The 27,240-nt window shown below is 46.5% G+C and overlaps 3 protein-coding genes and 1 pseudogene across 3 annotated transcripts; 2 read left to right on the forward strand and 2 right to left on the reverse strand.

Annotated features, from left to right (window-relative positions):
- The first annotated feature begins 3,110 nt into the window (after window positions 1-3,110).
- Window positions 3,111-6,297, forward strand: LEW3 (UDP-Glycosyltransferase superfamily protein). Its single transcript, XM_048672527.2, has 7 exons — window positions 3,111-3,474; window positions 3,825-4,111; window positions 4,548-4,734; window positions 4,908-4,976; window positions 5,071-5,264; window positions 5,343-5,452; window positions 5,801-6,297. The coding sequence occupies exons 1-7, from the start codon at window positions 3,172-3,174 to the stop codon at window positions 6,040-6,042; spliced, it is 1,392 nt and encodes a 463-aa protein (XP_048528484.1). The 5' UTR covers window positions 3,111-3,171; the 3' UTR covers window positions 6,043-6,297.
- Window positions 6,298-6,619: 322 nt separating this feature from the next.
- On the reverse strand, window positions 6,620-12,899 carry LOC125507981 (uncharacterized). Its single transcript, XM_087525585.1, has 3 exons — window positions 10,163-12,899; window positions 10,005-10,090; window positions 6,620-8,077 (listed from the first exon to the last, which is right to left on the reverse strand). Exon 3 carries the CDS (start codon window positions 8,042-8,044, stop codon window positions 6,806-6,808), a length of 1,239 nt encoding a protein of 412 aa, XP_087381711.1. The 5' UTR covers window positions 8,045-8,077; window positions 10,005-10,090; window positions 10,163-12,899; the 3' UTR covers window positions 6,620-6,805.
- Window positions 12,900-13,079: 180 nt separating this feature from the next.
- Window positions 13,080-18,997, reverse strand: HYP1 (hyperosmolality-gated Ca2+ permeable channel 2.3). Its single transcript, XM_048672526.2, has 10 exons — window positions 18,643-18,997; window positions 18,388-18,543; window positions 17,653-17,716; window positions 17,198-17,407; window positions 16,257-16,448; window positions 15,808-16,106; window positions 15,320-15,596; window positions 14,652-14,924; window positions 13,697-13,930; window positions 13,080-13,535 (listed from the first exon to the last, which is right to left on the reverse strand). The coding sequence occupies exons 1-10, from the start codon at window positions 18,876-18,878 to the stop codon at window positions 13,380-13,382; spliced, it is 2,097 nt and encodes a 698-aa protein (XP_048528483.1). The 5' UTR covers window positions 18,879-18,997; the 3' UTR covers window positions 13,080-13,379.
- A 4,514-nt stretch (window positions 18,998-23,511) lies between these two features.
- On the forward strand, window positions 23,512-25,798 carry LOC147970424 (uncharacterized; annotated as a pseudogene).
- The last annotated feature ends 1,442 nt before the right edge of the window (window positions 25,799-27,240 follow it).

Genomic DNA, 27,240 nt, shown 5'->3' on the forward strand with positions numbered 1-27,240 from the left:
TAATGCAATAAATATCAATATAAAAGCATGATGCAAAATGGACGTATCAACGGCCGATATGGGGTGTCAGAGGTTTGTGGCCCTGGTCGCCGGTGCGACCTCTGGTCATTCTACTGATTCTTGTGGGCACTAGCGGGTAGGGTGGTTGGTAGCGGATAAGGCGCTGTCAGTGCCTGCGAGCCTATCCCTTGAGCGGGAGATGTTATCATGAAGTTCCACCGTCCCATGGAGTATGTGGGTAAGGCTGGCCGAGAGTTTGGGATCTCCTGGCGTAGCCTGGAGCTGGTCAGCCTATGATGTCGCTGTTTGGAGGTCGCGAGCTGGAGTTGGTGGTGGTGCAGCCTTGTCAGCTAGTTCATTCCTATGCCTTGAACTCATCCGAGGTTAACGAAATTGTTGATGAGATTCCGCGGTTACCGGGGGGCGCGACGTAGGCATTCTTGTGTTACCGCCTTCCAACGCGCCTCACACGCTAAGGCCTCCGGTGACCTTTGCTGGAGTGCGAGCTGCGCGTTTAGTTGGGACACGCGGATGGCCCCCAGTGTCCTAGACGTCAGTCAGTGCCGGTGATGGGCGTCGTGAGGTAATTCAGGGCGTATACTTTTATGGGCGACAACGTGGATGCCGCATTCCTTAAGGCCGTCGTAGTTGTGGGGAATCCCGACGGTGAGCTTACTGGGATGCCCGTGTCAACCTGCTGCTAGGGTATTACGATGGGGTCGGTGGGTGGTTGCATCGTGACGGCCATCCCCGACACAGGCAGGTGTGAGGAGGTGGGCCATGTCGTTACTACTGCCTGTGGTATTCTCATGGTTGGTTTCGTTATCATAATTTGATGGAGGAAGATTGCCGGTGGAGCTTCTGACTAAGATGTCTCCTGGTCGGTGGTGTCAGCGGCCTCTAAGCTTGGGGGATTCTGATTCTCCCTAGAGGTCGGAGTAGGTGACTTGGTTGATGGGTTGAGGGCCGATGTTTCTGTCCTCATCCGTGAGGCAGAGTGGTCCCTCATCGCGGCTTCCGTTGTCCGAGGTCAAGATGATGTCAAATAGATTGGTGTCATCGCTAGTGTTGAGGTCGGCAATGAGGCAATCTTCTGGTGTGTGGACGAGGCGCCAATTGCCGCAGACCATCGCAACGAGTTGGATGGTTGGTTCCGGCTCCTCCGGGTATGTGTGACTGAGGTGACCCGTGGTTCCCGCTGATCCTGACGCTGATGCATGCCCTCCAGATCGGGTGCAACCGCTGTGGGTTCTTGCTGGAGATCCTGAAGTAATAGGGTGGGTCGGTGGGTTGATGTTGACCCGACCCATCTCGTTGACGATGAAGATGAGGGAGCTGAACAATGGGCTCGTTCCCGGTGAGAGGTCATCAGAGGACAAAACAGATCTGGCCCAAGATCAGTTTCTAGCCAACTCCGCTCGTGCTTGGCACGCCAACTGGCGGTGCAAAATACCGTTAGATCCCTTGGTAGGGATCCGTGTGCAGCTGGAAGTCTTAGATTGGAGGTCTCACAAAGGGTTTATCTAGGTTCGGGCATCCGGAGAGTAAACCCTACGTCCTGCTTGTTTTTGTTATTCATGATGGATGGATACCTTGTGTGAGGGGTTACAATGCTGTATGAGATTGCTACCGAGAGTTTGTCTATCTGAGAATAGATAATCCAGAGAGATCATATAGGAAGGAAGGTCTAAGGTTTACATGGCGGTAGATGCGATCTTGGGCGTCGTCGCCCTTAGCCTTGGAGGGCACGAAGGTCCCCATCGCTCCCTAGGGCTTCTTCCTTGTATTGGGCCAAGTGGGCCCCTTGTAGACGTCGAGGTCGTGCTCCCTTGAGAGAGCCACCCCTGGTGCAGGGCACCGTCACTATGACTCAAATCAACGAAAAGAGACGCAGGAAAATCTCTCTCCGCTTGTTCTTTATCCGGGGGGAATAAAACCGCCGTGTGCCGTATATAAGAATATCTGAAATGCTCAACGCATGCGGTTAGTCCGCAAAGCGAAGTGTTGTCAACATCAAAACCAACTAAAGAGAGATATGCCCTAACAGCCTTCCCTGTCGAATTACCCAGAACTCAAAACCCAAAGCCTACTATATTGTTCTAGAGTTCCATTTTTTCTTCCTAGATCGCTTGAAGTTTAGACTTCCTAGGGTTTCGTTAGCTGCAGCCGCCGCCGTCACAAGGGATTTTGTGCCCCCCTTGCTTCCGGCTGCCATCTTGGCGCTGAGAGATGGGGTGACCTCACATCTTCAAGAGTTTTATGTTTTTCGTCATCATATTTTGTGAGAATAAATTTACTCGTATTTTTGGCGATGCCATGAGGTTAGAGAACTTTCTGTCATTGCAGATCCGATTTTTTGGATCTGATAAGTTTATGTTATGGTGTCAAACTTTTTTGTTGGATTGATTATTTGTGAAGTTGAAATCTTTCATCGACACAATGATGAATATATTGTGATCCTATGTCCTGCACTTCTAGGGGATCATCCCTTGCCCAAGTACGTTCATGATCAAGGTTGGATGGGCGAGTCAAGGCGTTTTCAAAATCCATTATTGATAATGTTTGTACGGGCAAAAAAAGTGACAAAATTGTTGTTTCAATCCAATTGCATACTCTTTGCCCAAGTCTTTGGAGTATTTCTACAAGTAAAGATTGATACATCGAAGAAGGTGTTTCCAACAGATTTTATTGTAATTCTTAGTCATAAGAGTTACTTTGTATTTTTCTTGAATTTTACAGTGTTGTTTTGCACCCGAGCTCACATGAGTTCGGGTGAACAATAAAATCCAAAAAAATGTTAAATAATTTTTTAAAAATCTGATTTTTTTGGCATTAAATATTGATATTTTTTCAACATGCATGCAAAACTTCGCTACGAAACCACAGATCAATTTTGTTTTTTGCCCACACCTACACGAATGTGATTTCATAGCGAATTGTGCACACGTGTTGGAAAAACACCAACGTTGCTTGCATAATACTAAGATTTTTTTTAACATTTGTTCAGATTTTACTGTTGCTCGGACCCCTCAAAGAATAACAGTTGCGTCCAAGTGAAAGAAAAAAGAAAAACTATACTGTTCTCGAACCCCTCAAAGAAAAACTATACCCCCTGAAAAAAAAATATACTGTTCTCGAAGTCCGACCGACCCAGACTTTGGCGTCGCATCCATGGCGATCTTCGCTGGCCTTCTCACCTTCGTCTCCACCCTCCTCGCTCTCGCCCTCCGGCGCCTCTCCCGCCTCCTGCGCCGCCGCGCGCCCGACCCCGCGGCCGCGGTGGGGTTCTTCCACCCGTACACCAACGACGGCGGTGGCGGGGAGCGCGTGCTCTGGTGCGCCGTGCGCGCCGTCCAGGACCTCTGCCCCGACCTCCCCTGCGCCGTCTTCACCGGCGACGCGGACGCGTCCCCCGATGGACTCGCCTCCCGCGCGCTCGATCGCTTCGGTGTCCGCCTCCTCCGCCCGCCGCAGGTACGGCACGGCCCCATGGAGCGAAGTTTCTTGCGTAGTAGAAATTGGATCTCGGGAGACGGTCCTAGTCGTAGCTGCTTTGCTTCTTGCAAATTGAGCTTGCTTTAGTTCTGCAATGGACCCTCTTGCCGTTCTGATTGCTTTTTCTTGTAAATTTTTATCTGGACGACCTCCCGGTTAGTTTAACACTGCATTCTACTTCTGTTATGAAATGAGAAAAATGCAGTCTAGTGCTGTAGTACTACTTAACATACTGACATACTACTGCAAGTCTGCATTCAATTGGAACTTAATCAAAACAAATGTGGTGTACTGGCAAGAGCATTAAAATGTCTGAACTGCATTTTCAGGTCGTTTATTTGAACAAGAGAAAGTGGATCGAAGCAAGCACATATCCGCGCTTCACAATGATCGGGCAAAGTCTTGGCTCAGTATATCTCGCATGGGAGGCTCTTAACAAATTCACCCCGCAGTTTTACTTTGATACAAGTGGCTATGCTTTTACGTATCCACTGGCTTGGCTGTTTGGTTGCAAGGTCCTCTGCTACACTCATTATCCCACGATCAGTTCTGATATGGTCGAACGTGTTAAGCAGCGCAACTCAATGTACAACAACAACTCTCTTATCTCTGGAAGGTATGGGAACAATTTTAGATCCGATTCCTTTTATTGGAGCATGGTAATTTGGAAAACAGTGGTGCATTATTGTATCTGGGTGTTTAAAATCTTACTGTGCATGATCAAAAGAATGTCCAAAAACGTGTTACTTAAACATGCATGTTCTCTTGGCCTAATCTATGATATGGTCGGTGTTCTTGACATATGTTTCTTTCCTCTTATGATATAGTCTGAATTAACAGAATTGTGCATCCACAAAGGAATAATATTCTTTATATTTTCAATAGCCTGTATCAATTATATCAACCATGCAAAACTAATTGGATGTTCTTTTGGTTGTAGCATTTGGTTATCTCGATGCAAAGTTCTGTACTAATTGGATGTTCTTTTGGCTGTAGCATTTGGTTATCTCGATGCAAAGTTCTGTACTAATTGGATGTTCTTTTGGCTGTAGCATCTGGTTGTCTCGATGCAAAGTTCTGTACTACACCATATTCAGTTGGTTGTATGGTTTAGTTGGCTCCTGTGCACATCTTGTGATGGTGAATTCCTCATGGACAAGATCCCATATTGTGAATATTTGGAAAGTCCCAGAGCGTACTAAGAGGGTATACCCTCCATGCGATACTTCCGCCCTGCAGGTATGTCCAGATTCCCATCAGTCACAATCAATTATGTGCTGTGATCATGTGGACATGTTATGAATGCAAGTCATCGACTAAAATTACTTCTGCATTCTTGTTGTTAGGCTAAAATCTAATTACACAAAAAGATTTGGTTTGTACTCACAATAAACATTTAATGAATAAAACAGATGCTTCCCCTGGAAAGATCAACAACACCTCCTATTCTTATATCAGTTGCACAGTTCCGTCCTGAAAAGGTATGTCAACTTACCATTGCATCAAAATCTGTTACAAGATCTTACAGCTCACTCACTAAAGTACCTCTACCCTTTTACTCTCTGCTCTCCTCAGGCCCATGGTCTTCAGTTGGAGGCATTTGCACTTGCTCTTGAAAGGCTAGATTCAGACTTTCTTAAGCCAAAACTTCAATTTGCTGGCAGTTGCCGGAATAAAGAGGATCTGGAAAGATTACAAAAGCTTAAGGACAGAGCTGTGGAGCTTCACATAGATGAGCTTGTAGAGTTCCACCAGGATATCTCTTACAGGTCTTGGTTTCGAAACTACAGCTAGAAACCACCTTTTCTTTGTCTAGTAATTAACAGGTATATTATTGCATGAAACAGAGACCTGGTACAGCTTCTTGGTGGTGCAATTTGTGGGCTCCATTCAATGACAGATGAGCATTTTGGAATAAGTGTCGTCGAGTACATGGCTGCTGGTGCTATTCCAATTGGTGAGTAACTGAGCAAGTATCCTATTGATCTCTGGTTGATGTCCTCAACTTCACTTTCCAAAGGATGCTATGCATGCTTTGCACTATAGCTGTTTAGTTCGAAGTTTTGGGTTACAGATTGCAATTATTATAAAAACATTACATTTTTCTTTGCTGTGAACAACAAATCCCTCGTTGAATGTACTCCACATTGCAATTTTTGGGTGTCAAAGGTAAGGCAAAGAAGAATTTTAGAACCATGAACCGAATGATGCTGCACTTGGAGCTGATCATGCTGGCATTTTATTTTTTTTGCGGGGGTGATCATGCTGACGTTGAACATTTAATAACATATCCTATTTCTTGCAGCCCATAAATCTGCAGGACCAATGATGGATATTGTGCTAGAGGAGGACAGCCGCCAGACAGGGTTTCTGGCCTCCAGGAAGGAAGAATTTGCGGAGGCAATCCTCAAGGTCTTGAGGATGCCGGAGCCAGAGAGGCGAGAAATGGCGGCAGCAGCACGGAAGCGTGCTCAAAGGTTTTCAGAGCAGAAGTTTCATGAAGATTTCACTAAGGCGGTTCGCCCAGTTTTATTAGGACGCTCATAGCCTTTTGCTCTAATAGCCGAAAACATTAACAAGTTTAGCATGATGGAGATTCTGAGGTTTGAGTGCATCTGCAAAGTTCTAGCTTGAGCTTTTCCAGATTATCAGTGTTAGTTTTGTGTATCACACACACTGTTGTATAGAGAAGAACAAAAGAATGATATGATAAACTCTTGACTGTTTCTTTGGCACTATACTAGTACTGTATAATTTTGGCCATATTTTGGCCCCAATATCTAAACTTGAGGAATTCAACTCCATGCATGAACACATTTCTAAAGTTATCCACATGAGAAAATCAAGTGTGGAAAGATTCTTGTAAGCCTCATCTGTGCATTCTTGCTGACGCCTGTTGGTGGCCTTGAGGTTGAAGAGTGGTGTCCATGGGAAAACTGGTGGAAAATTGGTACTCGTGCCATGTATGACAAAAGGGGTTAGGACCCCACCCTCTCAACTCGGGCTAAACGCCTGCGGTGGCGGCTCTGGAGGGGATGCAACGGCGACGAAGGCTCTGTTCTCTGAATCTCAATGCAAGTTTCATATGCAGTTGAGTTCTACTTTGAAGCACTACCAGCCGAGGTGCATGCAAGTTCGTTTCTGTTGTTATTACCACTGTTTCTCAAAATAAATTGGTAATTAAGCAAGTGATGGCCAGGGGTGGCTTCTCATATGAGCCATCTGCCATGCATGGAGCAAAACGAATTCCACAGCAACACAACCTAACTGCAAGTTGCAACCATGGAACACATCAACAAAACTGGTCAGCCTATGCCATGTAGCAGATGGGCGCCAGGTCCAGGGAGCTCCACAGCAGCACGTCCCCGTCGCCGGTGACGTTAGCCTCCGGTGACGACGAGCTCGCCGCCTCTGTGAGGCTGCTGCCGCTGCTGCTGCTGCCTGAACACTCCTCTTGCATGGAAGCTTTACCCTCCTCTGCGTCATGATCAGCAGCAGCGACGGCTGGTTCTGAGGATTGCTCCGATGCTGGCTGCTGCACCGCCGCCCTCTGCTTCTTGCGGCACGCCTCGCGCAGGCCGGAGAGCTGATCGCGCGCGGCGGAGGCGCCGCCGCCGAGGCGCATCCTGAGGCACTCGGACACACCGCTGAGCGCGTAGAGCGACGCGGACACCTTCCTCTCGTAGTCCATCCTCCTCATCGCCTCCTGCACCGCCGTCGCAGGCTCGCCGTCCACATCGTTAGCCTCCACCGGCGCCGAGCCGCCGAGCTCGGCGGCGACCATCTCGAACGGGGAGCAGATCCCGGCGTCCTCGTCTTCCGCCACCGTCGGCTTGTCCATGAACTGGAAGTCCAGCTCCTCCTCCTCTTCCACCTCTTCTTCTTCCTCCACCTCTTCTTCTTCCTCCTCCATTTCTGGCGAGTTGTTGCACTCCTCGCTCAAAAAGTCGTCTACCTGGAAGCAGTACTCGTCGTCACGGCCATGGACGTATGATTCTTGGCACGACGACGTCGACGAGGACATCTGCTTCTGCATCTGCTGCTGCAGCAGCGCAGCCTCTTGCGGCGCCGTGGCGTCGTTGAGGAGGAGCTGCTGGTTGCGGGCCTTGAGGCGGAGGAGGAGGAGGTTGGAGACCTTGGAAGGCAACGCCGGCGCCTGCATCGACAGCATAGCCGGCGGCGGCGGCTGCAAGGCGGCAGGCGGCGAGGGGCGGGGCCAGAAGTTGGTGCGGGTGTTGGCGCCCCGGAGGAGGCAGGCGGCCTCGTCGTAGGCGCGGGCGGCCTCCTCGGCGGTGTCGAAGGTGCCGAGCCACACGCGGATCTTCTGGATCGTGTCCTTGATCTCCGCCACCCACCGGCCGGACGGCCGCTGCCGCACGCCCACGAACCGCTTCCTGCCCCGCTGCTGCTGCCTCGCCGCCGTCGTAGCCGCAACCGTGGACGTCGTCCACGCGTCCGTCGAAGCTAGTGATAGAGGTATGCCGACGTCGATGTCAGTGTCAGAGACGTCGTCGGATGCCTTGCGCTTCCTCGCCATGGATGGAACCATCGAGCCGGCTCGGCGTGGAGTATGGACTGGAGGCTGAAAAGAGATGATCAGGTCAGGGGTATATATAAGGGAGGAGAGGAGGAAGATGCCTTTTGTTGCTTGTGTTTGTGCTAGTCTAGCTCATTTGTGTATTCATATTAATTCATATAAGTTTACTAAGTATTTGCATGCAATGTGTTGCATTTATGTTGTTAATGGTGATGGGTTAGTACTTAGTAGCACTGATTGGGAGTACAAAAATTGCATTGCATTTGTTTAAGTTGTGGTGCTCAACAAATGGGGGGACAAGGATATCTAGTGAGAGAGATTGGATCTCTAGTTAATTCATGTGTTCATGCTGTGAAAAGTTGTCTTTTGAATCTGCTTAGCTAAGGATGAGGGTGTGGTCGTGTTGGCCTAGTCATTGACAGGTTCATATGACTATACATATATGATTTAGTTGGTGTGAAACTAGCTAGGTACACCTAGTCCTCTTGGATTTCAAAGTATGAGTGTATATCTTGCTGGCCTTTTTCGTAGGAGTGTGTTGATGCATGGATACTCAATATAGTATGAGAGCCAAGAAATTTTGAGTTCAAGACCTCTTTGATTCCTCATCAGGCTAAACTTTGGTGTGAAATGATCTGTATATGCAAGAAAGAAAGATGATTAAACCACTATACTAAGGCTCAAAGTTTGTATAGGGTAGACCTAAGCATGGGCAGCTCGGCTCAGCGGGTTGGCCCAAAGCCCGGCCGTCAAGTCATGACGGCTTTGAGCTCCAATTTTTAAACCCGCCCAAAAGCCTAAAATTCTTTTAAAAAAGATATGGTGTTAAAAAAATAGAAGGAATGTTGTTTTTATTACTAAACAAATCATTTCGTAGTACCAAATTAATATAATTATATTTCTCGCCCCTCTGGTCAGATGAGATTGGTTGGCATTTTCAGGTTGTTGCAACTCAGCCTAAGAAAATGATTCAGGTCTAGTACGACGAGGAAGGGGTGGCAGGGTCAAAATGCCAGCGTAGGCTATTTTCGTACAACCCCTCCTACCACAACACCACCTTGCCATGCATGTTCCCTCATCATCCATGCTACTTAGCCGGGGTAGAGGCGAAGCCATCCGATAGTGATGACCCCTTACCCACCTTTCATCCCAACACGTGAATTCTGGTGGTATGGTGCTTCCCCTTAAGTATGCTTCATCTCTTATTTAGATCACTCCTGTCTCACCACGATGTGGCTACACCAATCATTCCTCATGCGATCAGAATTGAAAGTCGTCCATGAATCGAGCATTTTGACATGACCAGATTGCTATTGATATTATTGTAGGATCGTGATCATAAAAACACTTGATATGAATGGTGTGAAATCATCATTTCTCTCTCTAGAATACACCCTGTGAGATGTATCATAGTACATATAATTGATGCCAAGATACATTATAACAGGATCGCTGGCTCGAGGCCCATTTAAGGGCTGGGTTTTCAGGATATAATACTTCAAATACAAACCTTACATGAAGACAGTTATATTATCGTATGTTGTGCATTGTTAACCTCTCAAAACATTAATTACACCAATGTATTTTATCATACCGGGTTTGCGACGTAGATCATTGTCGCGCAAGAATTTGATGTTTGTCACTTTCACCGTAGCAATGAAAGGGGAATAATGCAGGACATGTACACTGCTCTTTGACCAGTTCGGCGACATCCAGATATTACCTTTTGGCGATTAGCTCATGTCTTGGTGTGCAAAATCCAGGGCATTTTGGCGATGATGTGTGTATGGCCCATATTATATATATGCGGTGCAATATGAGACCTCAGTTGAGCAACTAGGTAGTTTGGTAGTGTGTTCTTTGATTGAGCCAACTTGGCTCTTCTTATTGTTAACTAGCTTGCTTAGCAGTGCACACTACTTGGATTGCAACGTCAATGGAAAGGTTAAAAAGTGGGAGTTGATGATCTCACTTTGTAGTACCAGAAAGTGTGCAGTGAAGTTGATGTTTTGCAGTCCCACTGGGACACTCACATAGCAAGACCACAAGTGATGGTATCTGAAAAAGAGATGTCATAAAATTTTGTAACTGTCTTAGAGCATCTCCAACAACGGTGGTAAATACACTCACATAGCCCGGATGCTCTTAAGCATAGTCCAAGTGACATAGCCCGGACGCCGCAAACTGCTTCTTGCTCAGTAGTCAGTACAGTAGTAGTACTATCTTGGTTCGAAATACATGATTTTGACAGTGATGGCCTCGAATATACATCTTTTGTTCTTGCTTTTCACATGCACGGTATTTTTTGTGCTAAATCTGAATGTTGTTTTCATCTTACTGTGAGTAGTTTTTAAATACCTTGACAGACAAAAAAAATTGCGAGGGCTCAACAGACAAACTTACACAAATTTGACCGTCACATTTTCTAAGACTAGCATGTATTCCCTCTGTATCCCGCAAAAAAAATACTCCCTCTGTAAAAGTTTACTCCCTCCGTAAGCGTAAGAAAATATAAGAGCGTTTAGATCACTGCCTATATATCTTTACGGAAGGAGTATAAGACATTTTATTTTAGATCAAAAGGAGGTATATGTCCTTGCATAGGTCATCAATTGACGGTGTGTGAGTATGTGCGTGTGGTGGTGTCGCTATATATGTCTATTCTGTACTACGCGGTGTTCATAAAAGGAATCTAGTTAACTTGCATAATAACACACGACCAAGTCAGTAGTCACTACGTGCGTGTGCTTTTTATTTACATGATTTCCAAATTTCCGTTTTCACAGTTCCCAAAGCACGCTGAGCTGCAGCCATGGAGTTTAACGCCTGTGTCCAAGAGCGACGACGTAAGCAGAACAAAACAACAGCCCTAGGGGTTGAAATTCTTGACCCCTAACCGGTTTCTTAATCAGCCATAGCGGGGGTTAAAATTAAATCCGGCTGTCAATTCGTTTTTGTTCCCACCCGTCCGCGTTTTGTCATGCATGACGACGACGGTGCCTCCGATGCGCCTCCCTCACAACAATTGAAAATTGAAGATCATCCTCTGATGTTCTAAGGAGTATTTTGGTGGCATATGCCAGTACTCTTGATGTCCTCGTCACAATTAGGACATGCAACTTGTGAACGTCTAGCGGTTTGGCCCCAGCTGCGGACTGAGCTTCTCGACCTTTGTAGCTGGCCATCTTTTTTGTCCTGGACTCCTGGTCAGGTCTACCTATCTGTGATATGGTTGACAAGGTCAAGCTTGCAACTGCACTGGGAATTCCATGAGTTTTGGCCACGAAATAGAGATCAGGAAATATATCATTGTGTCACATCAGAATGCCTTTTGGTGCTCTGTGACCCAGGATACGTGAGCTGATGGTTTAACGAGTAAATGACAGTGACTAGGTACAAAGGAAGGCGTGTCATGGAGCACTGTTCAACCTACCCGTGAAGAGGACAAATGGCGCACCACTGTTAGCCAATGGTTTACACGGACTGTTTGGCTTACCAAGTTAGCATTAGCATTAGGGGTCCTGCAGTACCTGCACATTTTATATGACAGAGGACAGGAGAGCCAAATGGCACAAGATTTGCCCAAGATAGGTTACCAGAGTGCTACCTTGAGTTCTCTCCAAGTGGCAGCCAACCAATCACATAATTTGTTCTTTGGGGTCCAGCCAAGCAGTACAATAATCGGTCATGGAGGAAGCATAATTGATCCACGACGAGGCAAACTCTACTGAGTCTGATATCAGTTAAGACAAAGCAGTAACGCATAATCCTGCTCCCGTTCAGCCTTCTCGGTTGATCTGAATTGTTATTTTGGGTCATTTTGACGCCTTTGTGTCTCTCAAATGTACCCAACAAAGATATGCTTGCATCAGTTGATTGTACCACATATATGATGAAAAAAGGAGCGCTTGACCAGTATGGTTTTGATATGGCGGCAAGACATTTTCAGAGCCAGTGTAGTGTGAATGTAGAGTATGCGGCTGTCGACTGACCTCAGCGTATAACTGGGTAGTAGCACAATGTAGGCGTAGATAGAACACCACACCATGATCGGTTCCATACCATAGCAGGCTGTTTAGAGAAACTCAGCCTTGACGTCGAAGTAGCATAAATATACTCAGAGTGGCCAGATCTAAATGCACTTAAAAAAGGACTGAAGGAGAAAAACCTGGTCCTCCTGATCACACAGCTCCAGCCTCCAAGTGGCAAACAATCTCATATGGGTTTACACCGACCACTATCACATGGCTTCTTGCTTGCCATATTAGCACTAGAGATCCTCCTGCAGTACCTACACATTTTATATGAACAAGATAAAAGGATAGCCAAATGGCACAAGATTGCCCAGGACAGATTATCAGAGTGCCACCTCCGTATTCTCTCCAAGTGGCCAACCAATCACACAATTTGTTCTTTGGGGTTCGGCCAAGCAGTAGAGTAATCGGTCATGGTGGAAGCATAATTGATCCAAGACAAGGCAAACTCTATTGAATCTGATATCAGTTAAGACAAAGCAGTAACGCATAATCTTGCTACTTTGGGCCATTTTGACGACAGCATATCTTTGTTGGGTACATCTGAGAGCCGTTGAGAAAAAAATAACACCTGGCCAGGTTGAAGTAGTATGGTTTTGCGATGCCAAGACATTTTCAAATGCAGTATGAATGCAGAGTAGTATGAGCTTGTCAACTGACCTCAGCGTATAACTGGGTAATAACAGAATATGGGTGCAGAATGCCGCACCATGATCGGTTCCACACCGTAGCAGGCTTTTGTGTTTAGAGAAACTCAACCTTGACGTTGAAGTATCATAAATATACCCAGAGCGGCCATATTTAAATGCACTTAAGAAGGACTGAAGGAGGAAAAACAGCAGCTCCTGATCACATTGCTCCAAGTGGCAGAAAATCTCATATACTGAATTATATGGAGTAAAACAACATCCACATAAACACATAGTTAGAAGGGACAGTAAGTAGGTTGCATGGAACTTAAGATCTACAACTTGCGTGGTCGGTTCAAACAGTTTGCATTGCCAACCCAAAACTTAAGGGAAAATGTATTATTCATCCCTACAAAGCGAGCACCAAATCTGATACACAAAATTATGCACAGCAAACTCCTCCAAGAAAAATATACAACACAATAATACAAGAATTTATGTCCTAAAGAAAAATGTACAACATAATAATACAAGGATTCATGTCCTAAGTTTTGCTTCACCGTGTAAAAAAACACAACAAGAAGCACACCTGTACTGTTATATGTACCTGATCATCAAAAGCCCAAAATCAAACAAAAATCTCACACCGTGGGAGCCAGGATGCCACCTATGACTTGTCTGGATCTAGACAGAAGACAAGAGTGGTGAAGTACGTTCATCAGAGTTTGAAGACCGCTGGATAGGCTTCAGTGCCGGGTCACAGTAGGCTGTTTCAAGACTGCTGAAGAACTCTGCCATCTCTGGTTTGCTTTGTTCTTGTATATCTTTGTTTACCAATGACTGCATGAACAAAAGTGAGACATGAAGGGTTTGTATGCCACAGAAATGATATCTAAAGATTCCGAATAAGAAAACAGCAGCTGCTGTTGCTAAGGTAAACAGGTGCACACATAGAGTGGCCTCCTATGCATTTACAAAAGGAGAAACTAATAAAAAAGTACCTCGGTAGAGTATGCTTCGAAGATGGGGTAAAATCGGTTTCCACAGTATGCATAGAACAGAAGTGTGAGAATCGGCAGAGGCACCAGCAGACTTGAACCAAGTGGAAATTCCTTTACTCCAAATACTCCGATTGAAATCAAATGCATCAGCACAAGAGAAAATATGGTTGCATTGTGCACAATGGGCCAAAATCTTCCACCGGTGTCATACTTGGGTGCATACACATTACAAAGCTGCATTTGTAGTAGCAAAGTTACAAACTGTAGATACTTAAACTGATGAATGATAAAGTTAAACATATGCAAATTGCGCTATCCAGTTTATAAAGCTGAAGCAAGTATTTCACTACTTCTGACAAATTTATCCAGCAGTAAAGAACAATTGCACATGGAAAATGTCTTCTACTTGGCAATTTTGACCCAGCAAAATTATCTCGTGGTGCAGTCACTCCTCAGAACAGGTGTAACCAGGACACCTGATATACTACTGTCAGCCTCCCAATATATGGAAGTATAGTTCAATCAACAACTATATTTTCCATATTCCATATTTAATTTTACATAGTTTCAAGGCATGTCCACGTTTATCAAGAAAGGTTCTAGTTAAATTCCACCACTAGATGATCTAGTTCATCTTCCAGAAAGGAACACTTTGGTTCTGTCCTAAACATATTAAGAGAAAGGTAGGCTTGCATCATACGCCTTAGACCACATCAATTTGATTTTATCCGCTCATAAATGGCGACAGCAATGAATCAATCATTGCAACACTGGCGGCCAAATCCAGGAAATATCTATCCAAAGTTCCTCAAAACAGTAGTTCACTACCCAAAATTTGGGAAGACCTAGATATTGAAGTCCACATTTCAACCTCCATGCACAAAGAGATCACGCTACGATGTGTAGCAGCAACAGGAAGCTAAAAGGGGCGATTAATAATCTGCAGCGTTTTCACCTGATTGCGAAATATGAAGTAGCCAAGGCAGAAGTAAGTCAACACAAATGGGAGGATAAGTGGAGCTACAATGGAGTACGTGAGCCCGAGAAGTCCAAACAAGAGAATCCGAGGAATTTCACTATGATAGTGCATCGATGGAGCTTCTGAGTCTTCCCTCTTGCAACACTTTGCGCAGCTCCCCCACAAGTGATACAGAAGGGCAGAAGTTTGAGTGAGTTCTGATGTTATACTTGTCCACGAAGTCACCACATATGCAATAAAGAAAGATGCCTGCAGAATCATCATGAAACCAATGATTGTTTAGCAACACACGTGCTCTGGCATGGACTAATACCATATGCCACAGGTGAAAATTGTGTAAGCAGGTATATATTGAAATGGATAAGTAGCCACAGCAGGAAGGACGTCGACAAAACAAAGAACGTTGATGAAGGCTAAGGTTTGGAAGTCTGTTATTAAAGCAATTGACGAAAAAACAAAGTACAAAACTGTATCCATGTAACTGTATAAGTATATTATCCATGTCAACAGAAAGGTTATTGTCCATGTTCTATGAAGCTTGGAGGGGAGAGCACGATCTCAGAAGCAACTCGTGGTAGCTTTCTCATAGTATACACCAAAATGAACTTGTCATGCTGACGACAATCAAAAAACACATGCCCTACCTGTGCAGGTACAACAACCGCAAGCCGTTCAGGTATTTTCTTTGGATCAACGAATATGTTAAGTTGATTTAAGGCTGATCCAGTAAGAACATTTGCAAAGAACACAGTCCATATGGTAAACCGAAGCATTTTGTTGCAAGCACTTCTCTCAATCCCACTGACAGACACAAATCCTTGCATGGTCGAAAATAGCTTCATTATTGAGGGCACATAAGAGGAAAGGAAGTGAAGAATGACACTGGGAAGATACCCAGTAACCAATTGACTGACAATGGCTCTGGAAAGATCAAAGAAGACAAAGGTCAGGTGTTTAGCCATTCTGATGTGCCATACATTAGATAAATAAAACCAACATAATAAGAACGGATAGCACTAGTATCACTAATTCAGCATCTGAGCATATATGCTGCCTAGGCCCTTTCCAGATAACAAAATAAAGAACCAATGAGAGAAACATATATGATTGTAATCTATGAACAGAAACTAACATTTCCAGTATGTTCCTCAGGAAAGGCAGCCATGCCTCAAGTTGCTCCATATAAGTGAGCCCTTGAATAAATCCCACAACTAGAAGAAACACGATTATGAGGAGAACTGAAGCTACAAATACTACAAATTTGGATATCCACCGTTCCATGAATGATGTAGAAAAGGAAGGCCAATAAACATCATGAGGATCAGGAGCATGCTCAGTTTGCCACTCAGTTGGATTGTCTGACTGCCTTATGTAAATTGCATTCGCTGAAGCATATCGAGATTTGAATGAAACAAAAGCAGCGGGAATCTCCTGAAGAGTTATGAAACATCAAGTATAGATAAGAGAATATCAATATGTTTGCACTTCATTTGTCAGAACCAAAGGACAACTAGGAAGATAAACTAATCAATACACCATAGTTAACTTAGCCAAGACCAAAGAAAAAACAGAAATACATACCTGTCTCCTAGTAGCATCTGATTGTTCCATTCTAACATTTTCCTCTAGGTCTTCCAGCCTTTTCTGATATTTCCCAATAGGATTATTTCTTCCAAATAGTCCAAGAAACTTTTTTGGAGGGTTGTCAGTAGAAGGTCGTTGTGGTACATATTTTAGGTTCTTTAGCTTTGTCCACATAATTTCGGTCTCATTCTGGATAGAAATCAAACAGGCAATCAGAAGAAGTGAAACGGGACACTGTTCAACAAGCTAGAATGCAGTGTTCCTTACGAAGTTCAGGAGAGCAAACAAACCAGTGTGCCATTACTATCATATACATCTAGGGGAGATGAGCAAAGTTTTTTTCACATGAAAATAAAATGTTCTAAAAAGGTTAGAAGTATGAGGATAAGCATCCAGTTGGCATGCTTATATAGAAAATCAGTAACTAGTTAATTACTACATGCATATGTGAAATCGTCGACCCAGAACACTTCACTGGACATATATGACATCCAGTATATTGCTTTGAGAATAAATGCATACAAAAAATCTACTAACAGATTTGTTGTCAAAAAAGAATGCTATATTGTTATGTGTAGAGTAAGAATGCTATGTGGTAAGCTTATAAAATTTTGACATCCATGAAAGTTGACCTATGCAAATATTGCATACTGAGTGCATTAAGATCACGTTGTAAAAAATATACAAATTAATACATACTGAGTTGATGAAGTTAAAATAAATTCAACGAAACACGGTTGTTCATGACTGGATTGAAATGCATGTCTTCCAAACCTCATGCTAGTATTTTTCATACAACTATATTCCCCAGCAACCCTTATGTCATGTAAGAAGTCGATAGACAGCCCATATAAACGTTTTATTAGGACCATTGATGATTCATGGACATCTGTCCATAATTATGCAATACAAATGTATCCAAAGGAACTGAATCTTACAAGAAGGCGGCGGAGTTTGCCAGTTTGATGAACAACAGTATGTGACAAGTAGGTGGATGAATGATACTCTTTGAAGAACTTATCAACAGCATCACTCACAGAACCACCATCAGTTATAGGGATAGCTCGAACCAGAACTGTGAAATACTGGGGTAGTGGCTTCGATGTCATAAAATACTCGAGCCTCTTGCCAGAAATATATCTGTACTCCTGCAAAGAAAAAACACAAAGTATTGCTTACAGAGAAAACTGAAACCAGTCAAGCACCAATTTTTTTTACAAACAAAGTATGTAATAAACAGATGCCAGATCCAATGAGCATTTATTCATTATAAAAGGATAATGTGTTCTGTCCAACTGATACTCTGATACACAAGGAATCATGTTACAAATGAAGAAAGAAAATGCAAATTAAAAACTAAACAAAAAAGTATAAGAAACATTAAATTACTTACATAATAGAGCAGGTAGCATGCGACTCCAGTTATGATGTACACAGCAGAGAAGTGAAGCCATAATCTGTGAACCACGTTACCACATGTAATAAGCATGACTTAGAGCTCAGAAAGGAAGATAATTTCCAATAGAAACATCTAATTAGACTCCAACGAAATGTTTTGCATAAGCAAGAAGCCCTGGAGAATGCCACGACGTGAAGCCCCCGTGATTAGAGTGGTTAGAGCTGTTCCACACCATCCTAATCAAATTCTATGTACTGAATACTTAACAATGTTTCTTTTTTAAAACAGAGATGCGGCATCATCTATTAACCTACAGTTCTACATGTTATAAAACAACATAACTGATATGAATAGCTGTAGATATCTGAATTCTGGAATAGCTACCTAATTTTGATTACACTGGCCATTTAATATGTAGAAAACACAAAACGATTATATCACATGACAAAGCGCATGGACATTGGCCATCAGGTTCATCAACACTAGACAAGCACTCAGAAAAATGCAACTCCTTATATGCACTCCATGAAATAAAAAACTGCAGCATGAGGAGAATTAACCTCCTAATACCAAACCTGAACGGCATAAACAGTACTATTAGTTAAGTAAACTACTCTAGAATTATATATCATGGGGTTGAAATTCACCTTCAGACACTAACCATGACATGTAGAACTCCCAAAATAAGTGCACCAATATTATAGAAGATCAGGGGTTGAAATATCTCACTTATTGGACCCGTCCTGGACATTGGAGATACTCAAGACATCGACGGACTTGCTGGGCAGGTCGGTGAAGTCGATCAGCTGCAGCTGGTCCCCCATGAAGTTTATCGGCATGAGCACGCCGACGCCCACCACAGCGACTACGGCGAAAAGCCTGATGCTGCAGCATCCCATAGCCCCACAGCACCCTCGGATTCAGTAACAAGGCGAAGGGAACGAAGAAACACAGCGAGAGGGGATGGGGATTTGGGAGCGGGACCTGAAGACGAAAATGCGGACGAAGACGACGCCGTCGAGCCCCGCGGCGGCATGGATGTCGTCCTCGGAGCGGCGCCACGCGGCGGCGAGCCAGGACTCGAGCGGCGCGTAGGGGCGGCGGGGGGCGTACACGGAGACGAACGGCGGGCGGCGGCGGAGGAGCGAGTAGGCGGAGACGAGCAGCACGGTCAGGCCCAGGTTGACGCCCACCGCCGTCGCGAGCGCCGACACGATCATCTCGCCGGCGAGTCACTGAGCCTTCTCCCGAGGGGCTAGAATCTTCCGCGGCGAGATGGGGCCCAGCGGTCAGTCGAGTTCAAAATCATCTGCTACTAGTACGCTGTTACCATTATCACACGAAGACTTGAGGTTGGAGGTTGTTGACGATTAAGTCCGTGGGCCCGTGATGTCGGCAGGCCACGTGGCACCGGAGCGTGACCTGATGGTCGGCGTGGGTCTATCCGGAAGGGGGACATGTGGCACCTGCATTGTTTCGAATACACATTCCTGCCGATACGTGTTCCTTCCCCGGTTAACGTGTAATTGAAAACACACAAATAGAAAGGAACACCAAAGTAAGAAATGGTATGACTAAAAATAAATGCGCGCTTTGTCGCACCATTATGACAAATAGATTTAGTCCTTAATTTTAAAACCGGACTGCTTACACTCTCAACTCTTTAAACCGGACAAATTAGTTCCTTGTCTCGATTGTTTCGGTATCACTGCTGACTCAGCGTGGTTTTGACCGGTCTTCGTCCACACGACAATATTTCATTCTCCCATCTTCTTCCTTCTCACATTGGATTATTGGGCATTTCATCGAACACATTGCATGCATTGAGTGTGCCGTCCACGGCAAACCCACACGAGTCCCTTTAGCCAGCCACGATGCCTCTAATCTACCTCGCTAGCAACCTCGAGCTTGCTGCACCTCGCTGGACATCGCAATCCCGTTCTACCTCACCGGACACCACGGCCCACGGTTACTCCCACTTCATGATGGATGAAGGAAAGTGGGCGGCGTCACCATGGTGGCCGCGGAAGATGAAGGCAAGCCACGCGGGCGGTGACGCTACCTCATGCTCGTCCTCAATCTCCTCTTCTCTATTGCTTGAGAGCACGTGATCTGTCGGGTGCGCGGGCGAGGGAGCCCAGTCTACGGCCGGCGCACGAGGAGAAGCTCAAGAGCACGTCAGGCATCTCCATCTGGTGCTCAGCACCACGAGCATGCTGGGCGGGGTGGCAGCCCTCCCGTACAGCAACAACGGAGCACATGTACACCATGTACACAGCCAAAAAAGGGACGAGGCAGCGTCGCCCATGTACACCATGTACGCTCTCATACAACATCCTAAGACACTAGGGATAAAAACTAATGACACATTTGGTTGCTCGCATTTGGGCCAACCAGACCCGTGCAGGACAAAAATATGATGTTTGGTTGCCTAGGCTACACCCATGTCTCGACCCGCACAGAATTTAAAGCAGTCTTGAGCCAGGCCCGTGAGCTACTACCGAATCGGCAGTTTCTCCACAGCCAGGCTGAGCGCGGCCACACGTGGTTCTTCACTGCACGCCTCAGGGAGCGCGGGAGATGGACAAGACGACTCATAACTCCCCCTCTCTTATCTCACCACCCACTCCCTTTCACACCACGCTTCCTCACTCTTCTCTCACCACCCGTTGATCTCCTCTCCTCTCCTCCGATGAGTCACCCGCTATCGCGACGTCCGCTGACCCCCATCAGCGGCGGCAACAACCACATCCATGAGCGGTGGGTTGTTGGGTTGGCAAACTTCGAGGTCGATCTCATGCGGGCTTTGCGCGTGTCGTCTCCTCTTTGCACCAGACCGCCTCGTCCAGCCAATGCGGTGACGGCCGCTCCGGCTCCACCTCCGTTTCCGGACCTCGTGGTCCTGGGTTCGGTGGCACCGCCGGAGGGGGTGGCCACCGCGCCACTGCTCGGAACTGAAAGTGCGTTATATCGACTGGAGGGGGGGTGAATAGGCGATTTTTACAAATTTGTCACTGAGGAAATTCTAAGTGAGGAATTTCCTAAGCGACGAACTACAAGCAGCAGAATAAGTACTCGGGTGCAAGTGTAACATGGCAGTAACACAACCATCATGATGATATGAAACAAGCTCAGAGTACAGGTAGCGTGAAAATAGGATAAGCAGGTTGAAGATAAGATGACTGAAGAAATAGGATTGAGGAAATTGAGAAAGTCTTCAGTCAAAGTCTTCAAACAATAACGATCAAGTTCATCAACACATGAATGAGGAAATGAAAGGGTTGAGGAAGTAGAACCAGTAGCTTGGTGAAGACAATGATTTGGTAGACTAGTTTCAACTGCTGTGATAGTTGTACGTTTGGTTGGAGCGGCTAGGTATTTAAACCCGAGGACACATAGTCCCGGACACACAGTCCTCACCATATTCTCCTTGAGCTAAGGTCACACAGACCTCGCCCAATCACTCTCCGTAAGTCTTTAGGTGACTTCCAAACCTTCACAGATTCGGTCACTCGGCGATCCACAATTCCTTTTGGATGTTCTAGACCATGAAGCCTAACCGTTTGGACGATGCACAGTCCTTAAAGGTAACAAGCGTCGGTTCCACATAGGTTCAATCTCTTCAGTGATGCTCAATCACTTTGGGTTGTAGGTGTTTGGGTTTGGGTTTCCTCAGTGATGATTTTCGCTCAAAGTCCTCAGAGGATGGGATGCTCTCAATGACAAGTGTCAGTTTCTCTCGGAGCAGCCAACCAGCTAGTGGTTGTAGGGGGCGGCTATTTATAGGTGGAGAGCAGCCCGATATGATAAGACATAAATGCCCTTCAATGATATGACCGTTAGGTCACTGGTACGCATCGGTGCTATACAAACAGTTTTTAACCGCTTTCCGCGATGACATTTGGAACTGTCGCCAAGTGAGTGTAGGCGATAGGGGGGTCCTTCCCACACGACCCAGAAACCATTGGGGATAGGCTCTCCTGGGACACAGGCTAGGGCAAAATGAGCTCGTGTGCGATCGGGCGAGGCATTGAAACCCAATCATTTCCGTTCGTATGTACATCCCACATGGTGAATCCCAGAAAAACATTTCCGTTCGTATGTATATCACACACAGTCAATCCAAGGAATACGTTTCCGTTCTTATGTACATCCCACATAGTCAATCCAGGGAAAACGTTTCCGTTCGTATGTATATCACACACAGTCAATCCAAGGAATATGTTTCCGTTCTTATGTACATCCCACACAGTCAATCCAGGGAAAATGTTTCCGTTCATATGTACATCCGAGGGAGTCCTGGACTAAGGGGTCCTCGGGCGTCCGGCCTGTTATCCATGGGCCGGACTGATGGGCTGTGAAGACATGAAGGCCGAAGACTGTACCCGTGTCCGGATTGGACTCTCCTTGGCGTGGAAGGCAAGCTTGGCGACCGACTATGAAGATTCCTTCTTATGTAACTGACTCTATGTAACCCTAGACCCCCCCCCCCCGGTGTCTATATAAACCGGAGGGGTTAGTCCGGAAAGGATATATTCATTACCATAGTCATACAGGTTAGACTTCTAGGGTTTTAGCCATTACGATCTCGTGGTAGATCAACTCTTGTAACACTCATATTCATTAAGATCAATCAAGCATGACGTAGGGTATTACCTCCATAGAGAGGGCTCGAACCTGGGTAAACATCGTGTCCCCCGTCTCCTGTTACCATCGATCCTAGACGCACAGTTCGGGACCCCCCTACCCGAGATCCGCCGGTTTTGACACCGACATTGGTGCTTTCATTGGGAGTTCCACTGTGCCGTCAACGAAAGGTTCGATGGCCCCTTCAATTGTCTATAGTGACGCTGTCCAAGGAGAAACCTTCCTCCCCGGACAGATTTTCGTGTTCGGCGGCTTCGTACTGCGGGCCAACTCGCTTGGCCATCTGGAGCAGATCGATAGCTACGCCCCTGGCAACCAGGTCGGAATCGGAAGCTTGAACTATGTCGCAGATATCCGTGGAGACTTGATCCTCAATGGATTTGAGACCGCAGCGATCACTCCCCCTCGCCCTGATGAACATGACTTAAATCTGTCATCGGATCACATCCAGGAGATGGTCCCTGTTGCTGCAACGGCCTTAGAACCGGAGCAGATCGTGCCATCTGGGGCCACCGAGTCCGCGGCCTTGGATCCGCACACGGACTCGGCACCCCAAAATATTTGCGTCAATGGAACTCCGGACTCGTCTCTGGCTATATGTTCCGGACCGGGTACGCCTGCAGATGCCAAGCTGGATCGGTTATCGATTTTCGAATTTAGTGTCACAGACATCCTCCAGCACTCACCTTTGGGTGATGTGCTAAACTCTTTAAAGGACTTGTCCTTGAAGAAGGACTCACAGCCGAACTATGTTCGGTTCGAGCCAGAGGCTGATGATGGGCAATTTCGCTTCCCACCCGCCACCCACTTCATAGCCACTGTCGATGACTTAACCGACGTGCTTGATTATGGCTCCGAAGACATCGACAGTATGGACGACGATGCCGACCAGGAGCAAGGCCAAGACCCGCCATTTACTGGACGTTGGACGGCCACCTCTGCATACAATGTGTACATGGTCTCGACACACCTAAAAAAGCTAGCGACGATGATAAAGGAGATCCAGTTGCAAATAAACCTTCTGAGACACAGTCCAAGCATCGGCATCCTAAACTCCGCTCTAAGCCTCGTCGCTCAAAAGAGGACGACACTGGCACCGGAGAAAATAGTACTCTGGGCGACGCCGAAAACAATGAAGACCCTGTCGGGGCTGCATCCGAATAGGAGGAACAAAACAACAGGCAAGATAACCCTGATAAACAGGCCATGCCCAATGACCCGGATGATGATAGTTATCGTCCAGTCTCCGAGGATGATGAGAACCTCGTCAATGAGGACTTCATCGTGCCTGAGGCACCCCTCGAGTAGGAGCGCTTCAAGCACCAGCTAATAGCCATTGCAAGAAGCCTGAAGAAGAAGCAGCAGCAGCTCCAAGCTGATCAAGACCTGCTCATTGACAGGTGGACTGATGTCCTGGCAGCCGAAGAATATGGCCTCGAGCGCCCAGTCAAGAGTTACCCAAAGCGCATACTGCTACCTCAGTTCGATGAGGAGGCACCAGATCCCATACCTCCCTCACGCAATGCGGACCGACCACCACGTGGTCGGGATAGTGCGGCAGACCGACCACCCCGCGGTCGGGATAAAACGGCAACTCAGGACGAACAACAGCCCACCCACCACCGCGCAAAAACAGGGACAGAACAGCTCGGGACCATACATACGACCTTCGGCATGATCTGGACAGTAGAGCAGGACACACCAGATCGATCTACGGATCGCGAGGACGCATCCCGACTCGGGATGATGGCTACCTATTCGGACGTGACAAACCTAGTCACACCCGGGCCGATAACCGCAGACGGACTTCATCAGAGGTGCGCCGTGACGCGGCCCGATATAGAGGCGCCGCACACCCTCTCTGCTTCATAGATGAGGTGCTGGATCATGAATTCCCCGAGGGGTTCAAGCCCGTTAATATTGAATCATACAACGGAACAACCGATCCCGCAGTGTGGATCGAAGATTTTATTCTCCACATCCACATGGCCCGAGGAGATGATCTCCACGCCATCAAATACCTCCCACTAAAATTAAAAGGGCCAGCTAGACACTGGCTAAATAGTCTGCCTGAAAATTCCATCGGCAGCTGGGAGGACTTGGAAGAGGCTTTCCTTGATAACTTCCAAGGGACTTATGTCCAGCCACCAGATGCCGATGACTTAAGCCACATAGTCCAACAACCTGGAGAATCAACAAGAAAATTCTGGACTAGGTTCCTAACCAAAAAGAACCAGATCATTGACTGTCCAGATGCTGAAGCCCTAGCGGCCTTTAAACACAACATCCGTGACGAATGGCTAGCACGCCACCTTGGCCAAGAAAAGCCGAAGTCCATGGCAGCCCTTACAGCACTCATGACCCGCTTTTGTGTGGGTGAGGACAGCTGGCTGGCTCATAGCAAAAACACAGCCAACGAGACAGGCCCCTCCGAGGCCAAGAACAACACCGGCAAGCTCCGGCGCAATAGGCACAAACGCCGAAGCAATGGCGACAACACCGATGACACCACAGTTAATGCCGGATTCAGTGGCTCCAAGTCCGGCCAACGGAAGAAGCCCTACAAAAGGAACAGTGAGGGACCATCCAGCCTGGATCGCATACTCGATCGTCCGTGCCAGATACATGGTACCCCAGATAAACAAGCCAATCGCACCAACAGAGACTCTTGGGTTTTCAAACAGGCTGGCAAGTTAAATGCCGAAAACAAAGAAAAGGGATCACAAAGTGAGGACGAGGACGAAGAGCCCTGGCAGCCGAACACTGGGGGGCAGGAGAAATTTCCCCCTCAAGTCAAAACGGTGAACATGATATACGCTACACACATCCCCAAAAGGGATCGCAAGCGAGCACTTAGGGACGTCTAGCGGTAGAGCCAGTCGCCCCAAAATTCAATCCGTGGTCGTCGTTCCCGATCACCTTCGATCGTCGAGATCACCCAACTAGTATCCGCCATGGCGGTTCAACCGCACTAGTCCTCGACCCAATTATCGACGGGTTTCACCTAACACGTGTCTTGATGGACGGTGGTAGCAGCCCCAACCTGCTTTATCAGGACACAGTGCAGAAGATGGGCATTAACCCCTCACGAATCAAACCAACAAAGACTACCTTTAAAGGAGTCATACCAGGCGTAGAGGCCCGCTGTACGGGCTCAATCACGCTGGAGGTGGTCTTCGGTTCTCCGGACAACTTCCAAAGTGAAGAGTTAATCTTCGATATCGTCCCCTTCCGCAGCGGCTACCACGCACTGCTCGGATGAACCGCGTTTGCTAGATTCAATGCAGTACCACACTATGCTTATCTCAAGCTCAAGATGCCCAGTCCACGCGGCGTCATAACAGTCAATGACAATACTGAACGCTCCCTCCGAACAGAGGAGCACACCGCTGCCCTAGCAGAAGAGGTACAGAGCGGCCTTCTCAAGCAGCACCATAGTATGGCTGCCGAGCCCCTGGACATCATTAAGAGGTTTAGGACTACACTGCAATAGGACAGCGCGGCTCGTCAAGAGCTCGATTAGCAATTCGGCCTCCGTCTCAGTCCCGATGAAGTAGTGGCATTCGTACCACGCGTACATAATTACGCACTCAAAATTCCATGGACATTGATGGAGGCACAAGCTAGCCCGGGATCTACAGTTCGGTTAGACCGATCTCGGACACACAAATACCTTTACTATCTCCTTTTCCCTTTTTTTCAGGCTTCTCTTATGCGGGCCTCCTTCGATGGCCTGATTAATGGTCCTGTCAAAGGATAAACACATCGGATTGACACGGAGCACAAGCGTACATGGGAAGCCCTAGAGGCTAACTAAACGATTACTCTATCCGTTTTCAGGACCCACACGCAGCTTGCCTTTGGTCGCGGCATGTCAAATAGCCGGTTGCTTATTGCATTTTTTGTACCAATGTGCTTGGACGCATTAACCCAACTATAATGGAAACAGTTCATGATCCAAGTTCAAGGGCCCCAGATCCTATCTCTGTTCTCCCTCTGGTTTCCTTTAAATTACTTATTTCCTAGCAACCGTACACTCTAGTACGTTTCATATTTGCCAGGGGCTCCCCATCGCCCCACAATACGGCAACAAAGTCTGAACAATCCTTAAAGATAAGTTCGGCACCCCGAACTTAGCATTATATGCATTGGCTCCGAATCATGTCTTTGGTCAATAGTTGGGTTGCCCGGCTCCTGTGCTTGCTACCCTACGTTTCGCTAAATCAGCTAGGGTAGTAAAGGGAGAACTAGTGAGATTGTGCCCTAGCCTTGTGATAACCCACAAGTATAGGGGATCGCAACAGCTTTAGAGGGTAGAGTATTCAACCCAAATTTATTGATTCGACACAAGGGGAGCCAAAGAATATTCTCATGTATTAGCAGCTGAGTTGTCAATTCAACCACACCTGGAAACTTAGTATCTGCAGGAAAGTGTTTAGTAGCACAGTAATATGATAGTGGTGGTAACGCTAACAAAAGAGTAGTGCAAGCAAAAGTAAATATTTTTGGTATTTTGTAGTGATTGTAACAGTAGCAGCGGAAAAGTAAATAAGTGAGAACCAGTATATGGAAAACTCGTAGGCACCAGATCAGTGATGGATAATTATGCCGGATGCGGTTCATCATGTATCAGTCATAACATAGGGTGACACAGAACTAGCTCTAACTCATCAATGTAATGTAGGCATGTATTCCGTATATAGTCATACGTGCTTATGGAAAAGAACTTGCATGACATCTTTTGTCCTACCCTCCCGTGGCAGCGGGGTCCTATTGGAAACTCAGGGATATTAAGGCCTCCTTTTAATAGAGAACCGAAACAAAGCATTAGCACATAGTGAATACATGAACTCCTCAAACTATGGTCATCACCGGGAGTGGTCCCGATTATTGTCACTTCGGGGTTGCCGGATCATAACACATAGTAGGTGACTA

This window comes from Triticum urartu, chromosome 5A, assembly GCF_056163025.1.
Source record: "Triticum urartu cultivar PI428250 chromosome 5A, HENAU_Tu73, whole genome shotgun sequence".
In the NCBI taxonomy this organism is placed as follows: Eukaryota; Viridiplantae; Streptophyta; class Magnoliopsida; order Poales; family Poaceae; genus Triticum; species Triticum urartu.

What these genes read in the sequence shown, in the direction of transcription:
- HYP1 (XM_048672526.2), bottom strand. Translation starts at nt 18,878, where the DNA reads ATGATCGTGTCGGCGCTCGCGACGGCGGTGGGCGTCAACCTGGGCCTG. An exon ending in CTGAGGAACATACTGGAAAT is followed by an intron (nt 15,597 to 15,807) that starts GTTAGTTTCTGT and finishes TGATCTTTCCAG; the next exon opens with AGCCATTGTCAGTCAATTGG. An exon ending in TCGAAGCATACTCTACCGAG is followed by an intron (nt 13,536 to 13,696) that starts GTACTTTTTTAT and finishes TTGTTCATGCAG; the next exon opens with TCATTGGTAAACAAAGATAT.
- LEW3 (XM_048672527.2), top strand. Translation starts at nt 3,172, where the DNA reads ATGGCGATCTTCGCTGGCCTTCTCACCTTCGTCTCCACCCTCCTCGCT. An exon ending in AACTCTCTTATCTCTGGAAG is followed by an intron (nt 4,112 to 4,547) that starts GTATGGGAACAA and finishes TTTTGGCTGTAG; the next exon opens with CATCTGGTTGTCTCGATGCA. An exon ending in CACCAGGATATCTCTTACAG is followed by an intron (nt 5,265 to 5,342) that starts GTCTTGGTTTCG and finishes TGCATGAAACAG; the next exon opens with AGACCTGGTACAGCTTCTTG.
- LOC125507981 (XM_087525585.1), bottom strand. Translation starts at nt 8,044, where the DNA reads ATGGTTCCATCCATGGCGAGGAAGCGCAAGGCATCCGACGACGTCTCT.